The sequence below is a fragment of the Halichoeres trimaculatus genome, unplaced genomic scaffold, assembly GCF_033239565.1.
Source record: "Halichoeres trimaculatus isolate MK-OKI-2021-1 unplaced genomic scaffold, fHalTri1.1 fHalTri1_scaffold_9, whole genome shotgun sequence".
Lineage (NCBI taxonomy): Eukaryota > Metazoa > Chordata > Actinopteri > Labriformes > Labridae > Halichoeres > Halichoeres trimaculatus.
The window spans coordinates 26,497,859-26,515,667 of NW_027437188.1; the positions used below are offsets into that span (position 1 = coordinate 26,497,859).

Sequence of the window (17,809 nt, forward strand, 5' to 3'; positions counted from 1 at the left end):
AGGGCACGGATAAAAAAGACAAATCATCGTTTGTGTTGGTCATTATAATTACTCATCCTCCTGTGCTGCATTCAATTTGCAGATCAAGACCAAGGGGGAGTTTTCTCTTGTGATCAAACAAATGACCCATTATGATGGGGATGTTTTATGAGCATTTGCAGCTGATGTGATAACCCAGATTAATTGGTGAGGTAAAGTGTGAAAAAAGGGCAAAAATAAAACATGGTGACTAGAGTGGAGGAGGTATGTGATACATATTTCTATGAAGGATTAAATGCAGAAAATGAGGAGATAAGAATGATAAATTCTCATTAAAGTGGGGTGGGAAACACTGAAATTCAATAGGGTGGTGTGGAAAGGTGATTTAATAATGCAGTTTATACATTCTAAAGGATAGGTCATGGAAGAGAGGGAGAGTGGACAAAAGTAATAGGATACTCTGAGTGTGTATGGATGTGTGTTGGGGGTTTGGGGGATGGCTTGTCAATTAACTGGCACCAGAGGTGATGAATGGGCTCACATCTCAGCAGAAAGGGAAAAGGAGGAGATGGATTGAGGGTTTAAAAAGGTGGGCCCTGCTTCAGGCCGCGTGTTGAGTGAAAAAACCAAGGAGTTAAATATATCATGAGGCTAAAAAGGGTCAGAGAAGTAGAGTAAAAAAGACTAACAGCTGTCTGCTGGCTTGTTTATGGACACTCGCTAAACCTAAAGGGCAAAGAGGAGTGACATCGATTTGTGTTCGCATTAACATGGTAGCCTGAGAGCACTCAGGCGCTGCAATCAGAGACGCAGTCAATGAGATGGACGAGACTCACTAGCACCATCAGGGCTTCCATACATCTGTGTGTTAAAGCAGTGAAGTCACGCAGCTGCTTCTTACAGCTCATGAAAACAGATACACGGCACATTTATAACAAGTGAGGCTAAGACATGTTATGACACCACGGCTGAGTGGCTTATTTACAAATCAATATATACTAACAGGTTCATCCAAAGCGGTGACTGCGGTCAGCTCTGTGAACATTACAACAATTATTACTTTGAGTGTGGAAGAATTGAACCAAGGAGTAGAATTTAATGCTTGAATGAGCAGAGAGTAATAAGTGATGTGTCTTATAACTAGCTGAACGAGCAGCCCTTTGAAATATTAGCTTAGACAAAATTAAATGTTTCATATTCATCTTCACATATACAAAACAACGTAATGCAAGCCCGAGCATCACTATTGCTGTTGGGAGTGTTTGTAAATATAGTTTTAAGTTTCAAGCATACTGGAGGTTTCAGCCCCTAATCTTCAGATTATTATGGAAAAGGAGCTAGCTAAGCTCACTCTGCCCAGGTGAGGACTACACTCACAGACCATGCAGAAGTTGAATCTGTGCTCAAATACTCTTTCTCACTGACAAATATGACGTAATGGCTGTGCTGTGCTGAACTACGATACAATTTCTTGAAACTATTAAGCAAACTGGAATTAAGTTCTTTATTTTTTGAATCTAAGGGTTATATAGAGTCCAATTGTCAAGTTGGTAAAATTCAGTTTCAAAACAATAAATTTAATGTCAAACCATGCTTCTCAAAATTCAGTAAAACTAGAAAAGCACTCGGAGAGCGCAGACCTCCACCAAGCATATTGTGATTGTCATGCAACACTTTAGTCCTACTTTAATTTTATACTACCTTTCAGCCGACTGCAGGCTACAATTTGGTGTAATTTGCAGATTTGTACAATAATTTCTTACCTGACAGTGTTGAAAACTATGATGACCCAGTACATACTTCATATTCCGGACCTTAGTACCTAGAATATTGCTTGATCGCCTTTTTAAATCTGTCAGAATAGTGACCTTGTCTTGTTTTCTTCTGAAAAGTCATCCAACTCTATATTGTGGAGTTATATAGACATATGGTGTAAACGGTCAAATCCCACAATGATAAAGAATCCTTTAAAAAAAATCCTGGATCCAGACGGTGATCCAGATCACCTCCAAATTGAATTACTTCTTCCTTATCACATTTTTAACATTTCTTGAAAGTTTTATCAAGATCTGTTTTTGAGTTATGTTGTTCACAGACAAACAGACAGACTGACAGACAGACAAACTCTCCCAAAAACATAACCTCCTCAGCCGACGTAACAATACAAATTCAAAGCTACAAGTGGAGTACACTTATTACCTGGAGACCATTCTGTAATGATCAACATTTTTTTTTTTACTGTTTTAAAAATGATGTAGTTGTGCAGATAAAGTAATAGTTGCTCAGATTTGGTAGGTTTTGTTGAACGCACTTCTATGGCAGTCTTATTAGAAGAAAAAAAACGTACGTACTTCATGGATCCTTCACATGCTTATCATTATAAAACAGTGCTCACTAACAGCTGAATCTCTCTATGTCTTACCCCAAGCATGAAGAAGAATCTGAGCAAATCATGTAAGTGAGCCATATCCATTAAGTTCTCTATTTTCTGTAAAGCTTGCACGTTCAAACATGAGTTTAAAACAAGCAGCAACCTCCGGTCTAAGAATATGAAACGATGTGGAAGTGCTAAATTCTGCTGTTTCTCAAGTGTCTGCTTGAGGCTGGCTCCGAAAGTACCAGAAGTCACATACACACCAAGCCAAAAAAAGCCATTTTCAAAGCAGAAAATAACCTATATACAGCCTGGTTAAAAAAATGTCTCCTGACTGAATTGCTAAGTTTACTATCGGCACACACAGTATGGGGGTTAAACAGGGACCATGACTGACTTTTCTCCATCATACATGTTAATTTGCAGCATAACAGCAGGGCTACCAAGCTGCGGCGCTTCAGTGGCTTAGAGATTTTCTTGGCCCCCCACAACCAAACGAAATTAAACAATTTCAAAATCAAAGTTTTCTGTTGGCATTTTTTATTCTTAAGAAAATAACAGAAGTGCCTTTCTAAAGCCCTCCTCTTTTTAACTCTGTTGTCATATTCTTCTGTTTCTAACTATCTGTTTCATTCACTGAGCTCTTTATGTGTTTTCACATCCCTTGCAAGTTTCTGCTTTTTTTTGTCTTCCTTTCTCTGCAGGTGACTGATCAGACATCAACCACCAATCTGCTAACGTTTTGTTCTCTCCAAACACACTGAGAGTAATATCAAAAATATCCTCAGTGGTATTGGAGTCCTTTATATGGATTGATTTATTATGACACCTGTGATCATGAATGAGTCACCAGCTTTGGTCGGTTTTGACCAATCAGAATAAGGTAGTTAACATAAGAAACGTTCATTTGGGAGCTTGAGGTATAGATGACGTAGGGTTTTGTATGGATGAAATATTGACTGTGGTTTAATGGGAATTATATAATATATATAAATATCTAATCCCACATGTTGATGGATTTGCTCTGCTGAACTGCCTGCCACTTAAAGCCAAGTATCATGATGTTTCAATTAGTGAAACCAGATCAAAATAAAGTCTGTGCCAGGAGTACATTTTGCTCATCAAAGCTGTCCTGTAATGACTCATACCTTCAAAATAGTGAGAGCCTACTTGTGATGTGACTCTCTGAGCTATCGCAGCTGGCCTGAATTTCTCAGAGCAGGGCTGCTGTGACTTGCCAATTTTATTTTTCCATTTCCTGGATAGCAGCAATAAAATAAGAGTAATATAAATTAGAGTTCAAATGCAATAGCTGGTGTTTATTTTACTTTCTCTCCTCTTTGCCCTCTCACGCCTGCATCATCTTTGAGCTTTCTGTCTACAAAAGGAAACTCTCCTTTAACCTCAACAAGGTTACCTCTGATTTACATTCCTCATATCAGTAAATAACCTTACATCTTACATAGAACATAGCATGGCTTTATGGTGCTGCGCATATTGTCCCACATTAGATGGAGCTGCTTTCTGTGGATAAAAAGAAATGATGGCACTGATACTCAAAAGCAGATCCCTCAGAGGAAATGAAAGGAGAATAAAGCAGCACAGGACTCTCAGTTTCTCTATGACTGAGTCAGAAAGCAGTGTGTTTAATCTCCCACAGGTAGCACATCTTCTAAAGCAGTGCACATGATGTCCTCATGATTGAGTGATGAAGGTCAGGAACACATTCACACTGGCACAACTACACACACATTGTTTTGTAATCTGTAGTTCAATCCAATTTGTGTGAAAATCTCTTCAAAGAAGCTTCACATCCAAGTGATAATTGATCTCCGGTGCCTTTCCCTCTTCCTTAATCAGGTCTGTGTGAGCACATTGGGAGTGGGTACATATTCTCTCTGTGAACAAACATGCATACACACAGCTCCTCCACAGCTACCTGATAATGAATGTTCACACACAAAGACATGCGCTAAAAGGCTCGCAGAAAGAGCTTTCCAGTGTATTAAAATTCTGTTGGTCATTGCTGGTATTTGGGAGAGGGGAGTCTGTCCTGGCAGGGATATATCAAAACTATTGATTTAGCATTTCCTCCCATGTTCTGTAAGAGACAGCGGGGGCGAGGCTGAAGGTCCTGGAGAACTGCATGAGGTTTCAAAAGGACGGCTCTAATGCATGTTCCCCATTGATTTGCTGGCTAAATGCGATGTCCAGGCTCCAAAGGTCTGATGTGCAGCAGTACCAGAGTTAGCAGGATGCACTAACTAGTTATGCTTCGGTTGATCGATCACTCCATGCATCAGTCTTTCTGTTTGCTAACTTCTTTATCGTGCTGCACTCTCTTTAAGTGCTTGCTTCATTCATATTTCTTGGTGGGAGTAGGACTTGCAAGCAGAGGAACAGAGACAGGCAAACCAAGCCGAAAGGTTCAGAGCGGAAAAACACAGCGCCAAAAAACTGCAGCTCGGCTTGATCCAAAAAGTGGAGATCACTTTTATGCCACACATTGAGAGTGTGGTCCAACTTTAGAGCACCAAACTGCCGTCCAAACTTGTTGGGAAACTACTAAAATGATAAAACTACGAGGGATGTCCTGAACTTTTTTTGCCTCCAATACTAATCAGATTTTTTAGTATTTTATATTTGCCGATACCGAGTCCTGATCTGATTAACTTTGCTAAAGAGTTAAGAAAGTGAAGGTGCACACTTTATGTTTATTTTAACATTGATGAGTAGTAAAAATAATGGCTAAAATATGACTGTGCTGTACAAAATCCTGTGAGGCAGGATGAGAAATCAAGAGACAGAACAGCAGGAGATACAGTGGGTAACAGAGATTACATGAGCCTGCTTCCCATTATAATGATGATTTATGTTTTTATCTTTTCATTTTTATCCAATCTTAACTTTTCTTCGATTTTGGATGATAACTAAGATTTAAATTGTTTCGCAAGGAAGCAAACATTTTGACACAACATCCAATATCTTTTGAAAGTTATACAGTGTTTGCCACTTCTTTACATTTTCAAACCATCTTATCCACACGTTTCAGTTACCACCTAATTGAAATCTTATCAAGTGTATTGGTCTTATTTTCAGTAGAAAATGTCTTTTTAGACTTTATATGAGCCACACTTACCTGACCAGTTCAGAAAAATGTCTTGTTTCAAGTTATTTAAAGACAAAAATGAGGTCTGAATTGCTTGTAATTGCTTGCAGTGTATGGGACCAACGTGGAATATGCACAGATAAAATAGACTCACTAAGACAACTGTGGCCATAGTGCACCATGAAGTCAGCTCCCAGGGCTCGGGCGGTGAAGTCATCTACGCAGCAGGCTCCGTACGTCACGTCCCCCATCACGATGGTATCTGCCACTGTGAACCTGTAATAAAACAGACACAGACACTGAACAGCGCTGTCACAGAGCATATGCACATCCTGTCGTTTGTTATCACAGGGGTCGATACACGTAGCATGCCAGGCACAGTGTGATTATGAGAAAGCTGAACAAGATCAATGTCTATCCACTTGGTACAGACAGAGTTCACTATATAGTATCTGACATCAGCGTCAGTCGATGACAGACTCATGGAGGATCAGAGTGACACACTGCTATTCTTTGGCTCTTCATGACCAGCAGCCACAAGCCAGAATGTTGCACGAGCTGTTTGGTGGTTCAAGTTGTGTCAGATGAGGGTTAATGGGTCACAAGTCAGCCTGGTTTCAGACCAGAGGCAGAACTTTACAGAACATCTGCCTGGAGATAGCACAAACAACCTCAGCAACAGTTATTGTCTGCAGCACAAGGATAAACTCTTCAGGCTGAATGCTTTATGCCACAATAGGTTATGAGCGTGAAGCACAGACCATGTGGGCCACTTTGTGTCTTTAACAGAAAAAACATATAAATCATGGCTATTGTGAAAAGAAAAGCACAAAATTACACAAGCATCCGTGGACCAAGATGTGTTAGAATGAATTGTGGATGCACAGCAAAAAAAAAAAAAAGAAAGAAGAAAGAAGAAAGAAGCGCTTCCTTTTATTGCCCTTTATAGGCAAGTAAAATGCTAAATAAACCCATAAAGGCTAAGTGAAATGAATAAAGTCTCAGAGTAACAGGGAGGAAGTGCAAATGAGCAGAAGCTCGAGGCATTGCAGGGGAGGAAAGATGGGGAGACGAGGGGGTGGTTGCAAATGTTGGTTGTTGCCAGGTATTTGTGGCTGTATTCTGACAGATTTAGGCTAGACATAAGGGGGAGAATAAAGATGAGACGGAGGGCTTGGGGAGGAGAGGGAAGTGATAAACAGACATGGCTGCACACAGAACAGCATCAGCAGTAACCAACACATTCTCAGTAATGTGTCTCCTGCTGCCCAATCTTTCAACCCACATCCACTCTGTTTATTTCTGCTCCTCGCAAGGGGCTTCACACAAAGTTTCTGTTTAGCCTTTCCTTCCCCATTTTCTCCGATGGAATCTCTGGTTTGCACTCTCTCTGGGCTCCTCTCCTCCTCATCATCGGCCGCTACTTTTCTCTGTTGTCGCTCCTGATTTCACTGTCCCCCTTCTCCTCTAATGACTGCTCTCGATTGAAGGGCAGTGGTGGCCAGCTGAGCCCAGGGAAGAACACACAGAGCAACTTATCCGGTAAATAAACATTTGTCTTTGGAGATTTTAATCAATTACTCCCTCTGCTGACAAGGTGTCCAGGATCGCCTCTTTGTTCTGCTTCCATGTGTGTTCACAGCCCACAGCAGCAAGGTAATTATGGTGCACTAAAAATGATCTAATCACAGGCGGTTTGAAGTTGGTGGAGTCAAGCTCTAATTTGCACATTCACTGCAGCACATTGTTCTTTCACTGCAGTCCGCTGACTTTGTTTGGAGTTGCATAAAGGTGCATCAACCTTTCTGCTAAAAATACACAGGCCCCCCTTTTCCTCTGCTCGGAAAACGAGAGTATTCCCTGGAATCACTGCGGACCATGCGGAACCATCTGCAATTCAAAATAGCACAACGACAGATTATTGAAACTAATCAGCCATCTATCTGCCAGAAATACCATTACGATGTTATCGTCACTGGTGCGTGCATATGTTGCTATTTCTAGAGTGAGGGCTGTGAAACTTTGTGGTAATAAATGCCACGAATACGATTAAGAGGCCCCATAAGAGATGCGATACCATTGGGATACGGGCAGAGTAATTACTGGGCAACATATAGTCCCGTATTCCTCTGGGAGAGAGGACAGGACGGAAGATGGAATGAAAAGTGTCTCAGTGTTAATCAAATCCTATTTCTAATACACGCTATCTCACACAAGACATGCTATATGACTGAAGTACACAAATACAGCACAAATGTGCTCCTCCTTCCCATTTATTCAACACTCCATCTCCGCAAACTCCCCGTTCCTGCGTTCTCTCACTCTCCTATCAGCTGTCTTCTCGTTCCCTTCTCCATATCAGCGCCGGTTTCTCCCTCATCTCACAGCACTCACTCAGTTCAACCAATTCTGACCGAAATGTCATTAAGATCTAATTAAGATGTCAGGGAAGTTTGTGAGCTCCATAATGTTCCTTGTTAATTAGCTCTTTAGCATACAGCTCAATATGTGTGAGAAATTGCTGACTGATTGGAATCTTTGTTACAGAAGAAAGAAATCGCAGCTTTGGCGTGTGTGTCGCAAACATGTGTAGAAGCCGACTGCAATATATAGTTATCATTAGTCATATGGCAGCACAAGCACCAACACTCACAAGGCTTTGTATTCAGTTACCAGCTGACTGTATTGCTGTTTTATCAGCAGGTGAAGCAGATTTATCTCTCTGAAGATGATAAACTTTCACAGAATTTCCTCTCGTGTCTCCACAAATGAGAAGTTGTGGATATTAGTGCTTTCAAGTTGCTAAAAAAGTTAGAAAGAGAAGAGAAAACTTCCCCTGCCTTAAAACATCCCATCAGCTCTCAAAAGTCAACTCTTTGCGGATGACACTCAACTGTTGATGAAAATTGCAGGTCTTGATTTAAAAGACTCCCTCTTTTTCTCTGCATTGTGATTTATTTAAGGTTTAGGTGATTGAGAATGATTGAAGTTAGGGGTAATTTTCCCAATAGCACAAGTTTTTAAGCTAAAAACACGTTAGCAACAATTCTTACAAGGGCAGCTACAAAATTAGCAGATAAAAAAAGAGACTACAAAACTTTTCAAACCTCACTGTTTCAGTAAGGACCGTAGGCAGTGATGCCAACTCCTCAATAAGGAAAGTAGCTATTGGCTGTCCTAGAAGTTGCTAAATGACATTAACGCCTTATTGGCATAATTGGCATAATTTTCCATTTGCATGAAAATGTCATAGAGGCTGTAGGAAAGAGGAATAATGTTGTGGAAGAGACAAAGGGGCCATTTACATGACAATGGTTTTTAAGGTGAAACGCAAAAGTTTTGTTGCTTTTCAGCCTCACATTTACACGGAAATGGCGTTTCAGCCGACCTAAAATGCATCTTTTGAAAACGGCCTCCAGAGTGGGTTTTTTCCGAAATGCTGCCATCACCATTGCCATGTAAACGGTAAGCTGGGATTTTCAGTGGAAATGCTGACGTCACACTCCGCTCTGTGTGAGCGCATACAACAGTCCAACAATGGGTCCAACAGTACCCTTGTTACGAACATCAAAAACTACCGTGTTGTGCTTGTGCTGCTGAATCTGCTGACTGTCTATCAACAAAATGTGCATTTGTTGCTCCACTTTTGCACTTAGAATTCCCAAATACACCAGATGATTAGCTCCACTCTACTTCAGTGGAGATCTACCAAAAGCTGCTTCTGGACAAGATAGTTTTAACACCACCTACAGGGCTGCGTACTTCAGTGTTTTTTCACGCCCTCAGTGTTTCCGTGTTATCGGAAAGATTTTTTTCACTGTGTTTTAGCGTTTTTGGATGAAATGTTGTCATGTACACGGGGTCAAAAAGTGAGTAAAGAATATTGGGCCTTATTCACTAATAAATGAGGGGGAGGGGCCCATGGCAGCATGTGCTGCTTTTTGAGAAGCAGTGGGTGGTGGATACGTACTTACACGACAGAGTCTCCAAACTCCAGAAGTTGCCTGATGGTAAGATTGTCACTTAACTTGTCATTAAGATTTTTACCAAACCTGTTGGTAAACTTGGCACTAAACTTAATGCTGGACTTGGCACTTTTTTGAAAAAGATTTGCTAGAGGGGTCTAAAAAGTCATTGGCAACACTGAATGTAGGGTATGCCAACCACGCACCTTTCCTGGAAATCAAGTTTATTTTATTTACCATATAGTGCTACATCATGGCAGAAGTAATTTTAAATTACCTCTCTCATAAATCAGGTCTAGTCCCTTGTTCTTTTATTTAACAAACAACAGACAACTGCAGACAATTCTCTAGAGACAACCTAAAGTATCACTAAAGTTATAGCACTTTATAAACAACCCTTTATTGTGGTAGAAGACCATGAGTTTCACCTTCTAGTGTCACTTTTAGACCACAAGACAAGTCTCCCAAGTCGTCATTTAACTGCATCATCAAATAGACCATATGTATTGCCCAAAGTTTCTTAATACCATAATAAACTTTGGCAACATTTATCTACTGAGATCAATATTATCCCAATATTAAACCTGTTTTAATGAAAGGGTTGGTATTCGTGCATGTGGTTTTGGGTATGGCTTCTGTTAGCAGCATTCTTTGATCAGAATTGATTGGATAGGATGGGATAGTTTTAATTTTCAGAATTTTACATGCGGTTTGGTTTGCAAGTATGAAACAGCACTTAATTTCACTCTGACCCATCATCAGTATTTTGATTGGTGACAAGATGTTTTATATTCTCACCTATTGTGAAAAATCAGTCATGACTGAATGAAACAGTCAACGATTTAAAAAATATGGACAGAGGAAAGCCAAACTGTTCTGAAAAAGTCAATAAGAAAAACATCATTTTTTTCTTTATCTATTTGTACTTGAGTGTGATTGCTTTTGTCGTTGATTTTGATTAGATTCTGAAATGTTCCAATTCATCTCTACTGTTAAGAAGAGGCGGCTAAGTGTCCCACTCTAATGGAGGTCAAAAATTGTGGCTCTTCGATTTCCTACAGGTAATGTAAGAATAAAAAAAAACTCTTAAGTGATATTCAGAGAGCCATCAAGCTCCTAGAAAGAGGGACTTTTTTCTCACAAGCTGCAGAAATGCTACTTGTCATGCATTTATGTCTTTGCTTGGTAAGTGTGATGGTTGTCAACAAGCCAAAAACTTGGTATACTTGTCAGTCATCTGCTGCATCGGGTGTCTTAATAACATTTGCCAATGTCACATTCTCTTTTTTTAACTTTCAAATTGATTTGCTCAGCAGCATCTTTGCAATGAAAATGATAAATGGACAAGGAAATCACTAAAGTGTATCCTGAGCCTACCTGCTTTTAAAGTTTCACATACAGCAGAATAGTTTTAGATAGGTAGCACTGTCCTCTCACAAAAGACAGCTGGACTTCTAATCTTCAGCCAAGGCTCTTTCTATATAAAGTCTGTATGTCCTCCCCGTGGGTGTGTGGGTTTCCTCCGGTGGCCCTGAGTTTCCTCTCATACTTCAAATACATGCAAAATCGTTTTGTGCTTCTAAATTGCAGAGCAGGATTGTGAATGTGTCACTGCTGGATTGCAAATCCATCCTGAATTGTTCACAGGCTCTTTCTCAGTGCATGTGAGAATATCAGCTTCCTCTGGTTCAGGCTTATGTAACGCATCGTGTTACCCTGTGTGTCTTGTCACATATCAGGCATCTGGTATGTTTTTCAGTTCTGGAAAGCTGTAACATTATGACCACCTGTGTAACACTAAGTAGCCCCCCCTACTGTTTTGGGCTGTTTGACTGTGACCTAACAAAACATGGATTCCACTAGACCTCTGAATGTGTGCTGGAAAATCTGGCTCCACACTGTTAGCAGCAGATCCTGGAAGTCCTTAAAATTGCAAGCTGGTGCCCCAATGTGTCAGTTGCTCAGCACCCCATGCCAATGATTTTGGTCAAGATCCATCTTTGCCCAGGTAAATTATTCCGGCTGGCAAGTTTGTTAAAGAACCTTCAACTTTGACCTTTCCTTGCCACCCTTTGAGCACATCTATTGAACTACAAAAAATGCCTCTGTGGGTGACTGGCGCATGACATTGACTGACTGGCACAAGCCATGGACTGGCTGGCACATAGCGTTGACTGAACAGTAATTGGCGCTGACCGAACTGGCATGTGTCACTGAGTGACCAGCACGTGGCACAGAGCGACTGGCACGTGCTGATAAGCAATCCATGGCATACCAAATGCCACTTTTGAATTGTAGATTTACTCCAACAAGCTGATGCATTGTATGTCCTGACAACTTTTTGACAGAACCAGGCAATACTTTTTCAGCAGTTCAAGCTCCAGTAGCGGCAACCTCCAGCTTCAAGAAGTAAAGCTAATGTCAAAGCACTAAAAACTGCTGTGTTGTGAGCTGTGTCATCCGATAAACCCGCAAAGGCTGCCAAGTTGATTCTGCCGTCTCATCAGTTCATATAACTGAGTTTGCATCTAAGAAATCCTCAACAATACTCATCAACTCTCACCAAACATATCAAGTCCACTTACTTGTGCTATTGTATCAGTGTGACCAACAGACCAAATTTACCTCCCTCTTGTTATGATTGTGTCATATGTCAAGTAAGACATTAATGCATTAAGTATTTAATGTGTACACTCTGGGTGGCTTTGGATCATTGGTAAAGTGGGTCATCTCTCAATCGTAAGGTCTGAGGATTGTCCCAGTTCCCTCAGTCAAATGACAGTGTCCTTGGTCAAGGCACTGAACCCCAAATTTAACTAATACTTGTGATCCATTACAAAAGCAACCTCTGCCATCTGTGTATGAGTGTGAAGGGAACAAACCTTGTTGTATTTAAATAAAGAGTTAAACAATCACAGAAGTTATTTGTTATAACAACCAGCTCTTGTACCTATTGATATACGCATTTTTATTACTGTTTGAATGTCTTTTCCACAGGGAATCTGTCTTGGTTCATTAATAAGTCAATTGAGCTTTTTAATGCAAAACTCAAGGAGCACAGTTATTGATTTTTAAAGCTGTCACTATGCATCATAATGTGCACATCTTTTCCACTACACTAAGCTTGTTGTTGTTCTTCACGCTGTTTATACAAATCATGAGTTCAGACAGCTTTATTACCAAAAAATGAGAGGGGGTGTTCAGTAAGCTACCTTTCACTTTCCTCTCTGCCACACTGTGGTACTAAGGTGTGATCTCTCCAAATAACAAGGATCTGATGAGCCAAACTTGTGTGGGCTCCGTGAGATTATCCCTTTAGCTGCTCCTGTGCCTGTTCATGACATAATAAGGAGTGTCAGAAGTTTCCAAACGAGCTGGAGCTTCTCTGATCCGGTTGGCTCTTCTTCAAACAATTCGCTCTGCCGATGCTTGAAGCTCAAAATGAAACAGATGTCTCAATAAAAAAATGTCTTTCAAACAAAGTTACTGGTATATAGGGCAGAGATATTCTAAAGTTTTGCAAGAGAATATGAAAAGGTTAAATGAGCAGGATAGTTTGGGGTTTAACCTAATTCAGGGCCTGAGTTTATTCAGAAGTAGCAATCTTCTGAAAGATTTCAAATTTAACCTTTGAGACCGAATAAAGTGGTTAGTATGGGGTGAAAAGTCAAGGAAATCTTATATCAGAGCTGATTCAACATACTCCAAGTGTTAGCCTTTGATGTGGCTTTATTTGACTTTTGCAATAGTCCTGTGATTATTCAAGGTAAAAAGAGAACGCCACAGTTTGAGGTAAACCCTGACTGAATGAGAACAGAATACTGTATAAATATGTTGATATATTTAGAAAAAAACAGCAGCTGTAAGCAGGCTTACTAAACTGCCTTTGTGCATGTTTGTGTGCACACATTTAAATGACGTGAATGAATGAATCATTGTACTGCAGGAAAATACAAACAGGCTGAGGGATTAGCAGGGGGCAAAGCAGCAGGTTTTCCGCACTTGAGAATCTCCTGATTGCAGACACAATTGTGCATTCGAAAATGAGGTTTCATACGAATACGAATCTGTGGTGGTTTACCCTGAATGACCTGTGTGAGTTGAATAAATGGACAGGAAGGATCAAAGGAGAGCAGCTCAAAGAAGAAAAAGTCTGTTGTTAAGAGGAAGGTTGCAGCACTCTCCACAGTAAGTCGTCTGTCTGTGAGACTGTGCTGCTGGTGAGATTCTTTAGTCTAATAATAGCCGAGGTAGCAGACTGGTCTCACAGGAGACAAAATGACAAGCAGGTCAGTAAGGTGGGCACAGGTGCAGCAGCACTGCTCTCACAGAGTTGCCACTGATACACTGTGGGCAGACAGCTCAAATGAGCATATGTGGCACGTTAGCACACCAAGCCACACCAAGCACTGGCACTCTCATACACATAGGGACAAGGGCTCAACTCTCCCTGTACACAAATTGCTTGTGTGTGAATTATTCCCTGCGTCTGCATAAGGCTCATCTTTTATTCCATTACATTTCAAACACCAGCTCCCCTGCTGAGGCATTGTGTGTCTGTGTGAGTGGGCTTTGGCGCGGGGCAGAGCACATTGGCCCGGGAAAAAGCAGCTTCTTCCAAAAGTGGCTGCAACCATGTGTACCGCCAGCATTTCCTGGTTGGTTCAGTCGAGGTAAAAACGGGAGAGGGAAGGCACTTAACCCTGGAAATTTTAAGTTCAGAGAAAGAGTCACAGCGTTGAGAGGAAGCACAACAAACGTAGCAAGTGAGTTGAAAAAGAAATAAAAAAAGCAATGGGAGCATCAGAGGAGCTGTCTTCATGTGCGAGGGGAGGAATATAGAGGTCAGGCCACGGCAGGCACTGACAAGGGGAAAGGGGTGATGATCAGGACGAGAAGAGAGACAACGTAAGGCGCTTGAGCTGCTTGCTGGTAAAAGAAGCAAATCTGATATCTATAATCTGCTTTCTGCACATACAACATAGAAAACATCCCAACAAATGCTCTCATCTAAAAATACTTTTGGCACGTTGCACCAAGCAGGAGGATTACATGATCTCCTCTCCTGTCCTCATCCTGCATCCCGCATCTTCTACTTCTCCCTTTTTCTGATATTATTCATTATAATGTTGACACAGGAATCCATGGCTGTCTGTTTTCTTGCAAGAAAAAGTCTGGGAACAACCCTCCCCTGTAAAATATGACATTGCAACTGCAGTGTTGAACATCTGCCAGTGATGTGTAAACACTGAGACGTGAGGCAGCGAGCGTGGGGTTGATGCTCAGACAGATGTTTCCAGTAATACCGTTAGATAATCCTTTAACTCTCTGAAAAACAAGATCATTACTGCTATTTCGGAGAGTGTATCGCATCTATTTGTCATGGCATTTATTTAAATGCCTGAGCCATGGGTCATTATGAAAAGCCTGCAGCTTTATCAAGATAGAGCCCTGAACTGTGTAGCAGAGAACGCTGAAAAGAACTCCAATCCAATTTACAAAACAAGGCAAAAATGATGAAGCTCAACACGACTCACTGCTGCTTCTACTGATATTGCTTAAGGAAGTGGAACTCAGGGCAAGGCCTACAACCAGAAGCAGATCTAATCTCTGAAAAACATGATAATAAAAAGACAATCTAGATCCAGGTTGACACAGTGGTTATCAGATTGGTGAGGGTAAGGACAGGAATCAGGATGAGGGGTTAAAGAGGACAGATAACAGCAAAAATTGCTGTAGTTTCTTCACAGAGACTGAACACCAAGCTTCCTGTAGTCGTGTTTGGTGGTGGAGAAATGTTATTAGTCTTTTACATAGCCTTAAGTAAGTGAATCACACCATAGGGGGTCATGGAAAGCCCACATGTGAATACTGTTTTAAGGGACTACTTTAAAGCTCCAACAACATTAAATATTCATAACTAAATAAGCAAGAAGAAAAAGCAGGGGTTGATACTAAAAACAGCTTCAGCTCCTGTTTAATATAGCTTGTATAATCAGCAATTTTAAGACAACAGAGGACTGAATCCTTGTGCATTAGAAAAAAAGGCTTTTCACAAACAAACCCAAGAAGATCCTTTCAAGCTAATGGATCTTTAGCTTTGTTTGGCTCATTGTTTCGGTTTTCTGTCCACCAACTTTTACATATTTGGTTAACTTTTCTGCATGATTTAAGCCGAAAAGTTCAAACAAAGCAATCTTAATTAGCTTCCAAGCACCAAAACAGAGACCGTTTTTATAGCTTTTACACACAGTGAAGCATTTAGCAGCTAATGAGACCACATGAGACGGACAGACAAAACATGGCCATTCCTTCTCAAAGGGCGTGATAACTAGACTTCTATTCATCAGGTGGCCAGAAATGCAACTCAGAAGAATGCTAATGTTGCTTGATATCTGCTCAGAGCAGTGCAGAAGTTCATCAATTATTAATAATCAGTGATACTCTTTCCTCCTCAACTTGTAACAAGGATGAGACTTTGAGATTAATCATGCACTTTTGGTTCATTCATTTTTCTTTTTCTTTCTATTTTTCTTAAACTGGTGTTTTAGACAACTGTATTTCACCCTCTTTTTTGCTGCCGTCTCTTTAAGGCTCTCAGCTCAACAAACCTTTTGTCAGAGAATCTCTGACGAGTTGTTTTATGTTTTTTTGTTTTTTTTTTTGCTCAGCACACTTATAATGAACCATACACAAAGGTTGCAAAAGTATACAACGAAAACATGTCTCAAACCAAAATCATTCATTCATAAAGCCTGTATTCACCAAAAATTAATTCACAAACTTAACAATAACAGATAAAAACAGATATGCAGTACATAATTGGTTTTGATTTTGTTTGTTTGCTTTTTTTGTTGTAAAGGAGCTGAACAATTGGCTTGTCACATTAAGATCAAACCAAATTACTGGTCAACTGATAACTGTTAGCAATTACTCAAGGGTCCAATTGATCTGTCTGAATATGTGTGCAGATACTAGTTATCACAAGATTCATTTAATCTGGGAAGAATAAGAAAAGGAAACCTTTTTCTTTAGATTTTAAAATAAAATCCCTGTTGGCACATGTTGGTTTGAGTGGTTCCAAACATCAAAACATTTTAAATAAAATAATATTTAGCTCTACGATCAAGCTTTCTGAAAATGCGTATCAAGCAGCAGCTCAGGAAACAATGTCCATAAAATACTGAAATCATTTATAGCCCTAGTCGTCCAGATAGAAGGAAACTCTAGACAATAATATTAAAACCTTTCCTGGTATTGATTGATGAAGTCAGGTCTTCCTAATCCTACTTTCATTCATCCCCTGAGCGCCTCCCTTCCCCCCTCCCCCTTCATCTGTCAGGTGGCTCCCTCAAGTCATTTCACAGTCTCTTCTCCTCTCTCAAGCTTTCTGAATCCATTCTGCTACTTGTCATAATTTCTCTGTGTGGCTGTCTATCATTATAGCTCTCACTTAATTTTTGGGACCACCCCCTCATTAAGATTTGTTTCAGAGCTCGGTGAATCGGGGTGGGTACAGCAGATTGAGTTGTCCTTCATTTATCCTCTGACAAAAAAAGGAGAATCTCATATGAGCAGCTGCTCTCTCCTTTCTTTCATACACTCAGTTACCTTGATCCACCAAAATCACTCTGATTGATATGTGTCAGAACATGAGAAAATATGCCAAACATGTTCATATTGTAGCTGTTTCATAAAGCAAAGTGACATATTGGCTTGGTTAGTTTCACTTCACACAGCTGTATTTCACTGCAGAGTGTTAAATGCAAGAGTGCAGTTCTGAATGTTTAAACACATGGAAATTTGATTGTTGAAAGTCAAATATGCTGTGCCATCCTTAAAACATTGAATCATAGTCTTCTAATAGCTTTATTTATTTTTTCTTAAAGAGGGGGTACTGTGCTTTCTCTTATGAAGAGGAGATTCAGATTTGAACCAAACTTGGTACTTGGAGTACTTGACTTGGCCATAGGCCCTGTCATCCATTAACAAAGATGGTAACAGATTATGTATTAATTCTGTTTAAAATTAACAAACTTTAAAGAGGGGATATTTTGCTTTCCCATATTTTAGATAGATTTAAAGTCGCAGTACTGAATGTTCATAAAAATGTGTGCAGATGTTCAGACCTCTACATATTCACATGTGGTAAAAATCCCTGAATCTGTCAGTAAACCAGTCAAAATTTACCATTCTAAAATCACCACAAGATCCCAAAGAGACATGATTAAATAATGAGGTCATCACATAACTATTTTATGACACGTTTGAGGGGTGGGCCTCAAACATCAAGGTCTGCCCATAATTCTGTGCCTAACTGGCCTCCAGAAGTCTGGCCAATCAGAGGGAGGGTAGTTTGTGAAGCAGGGGACCTTAAAAAGT

General features: G+C 40.3%; 1 protein-coding gene across 3 annotated transcripts in view; it reads right to left on the reverse strand.

Annotated features, from left to right (window-relative positions):
- The window catches only part of dph1 (diphthamide biosynthesis 1), a 265,070-nt gene that overhangs the window by 24,878 nt on the left and 222,383 nt on the right, over positions 1-17,809 (reverse strand). For all 3 annotated transcript variants that reach the window (XM_074679785.1, XM_074679783.1, XM_074679784.1), the window contains one exon: positions 5,617-5,738. In XM_074679785.1, coding sequence (XP_074535886.1) covers positions 5,617-5,713 — 97 coding nt within the window. In that variant the 5' untranslated portion in view covers positions 5,714-5,738. The remainder of the gene's footprint in view (positions 1-5,616; positions 5,739-17,809) is intronic.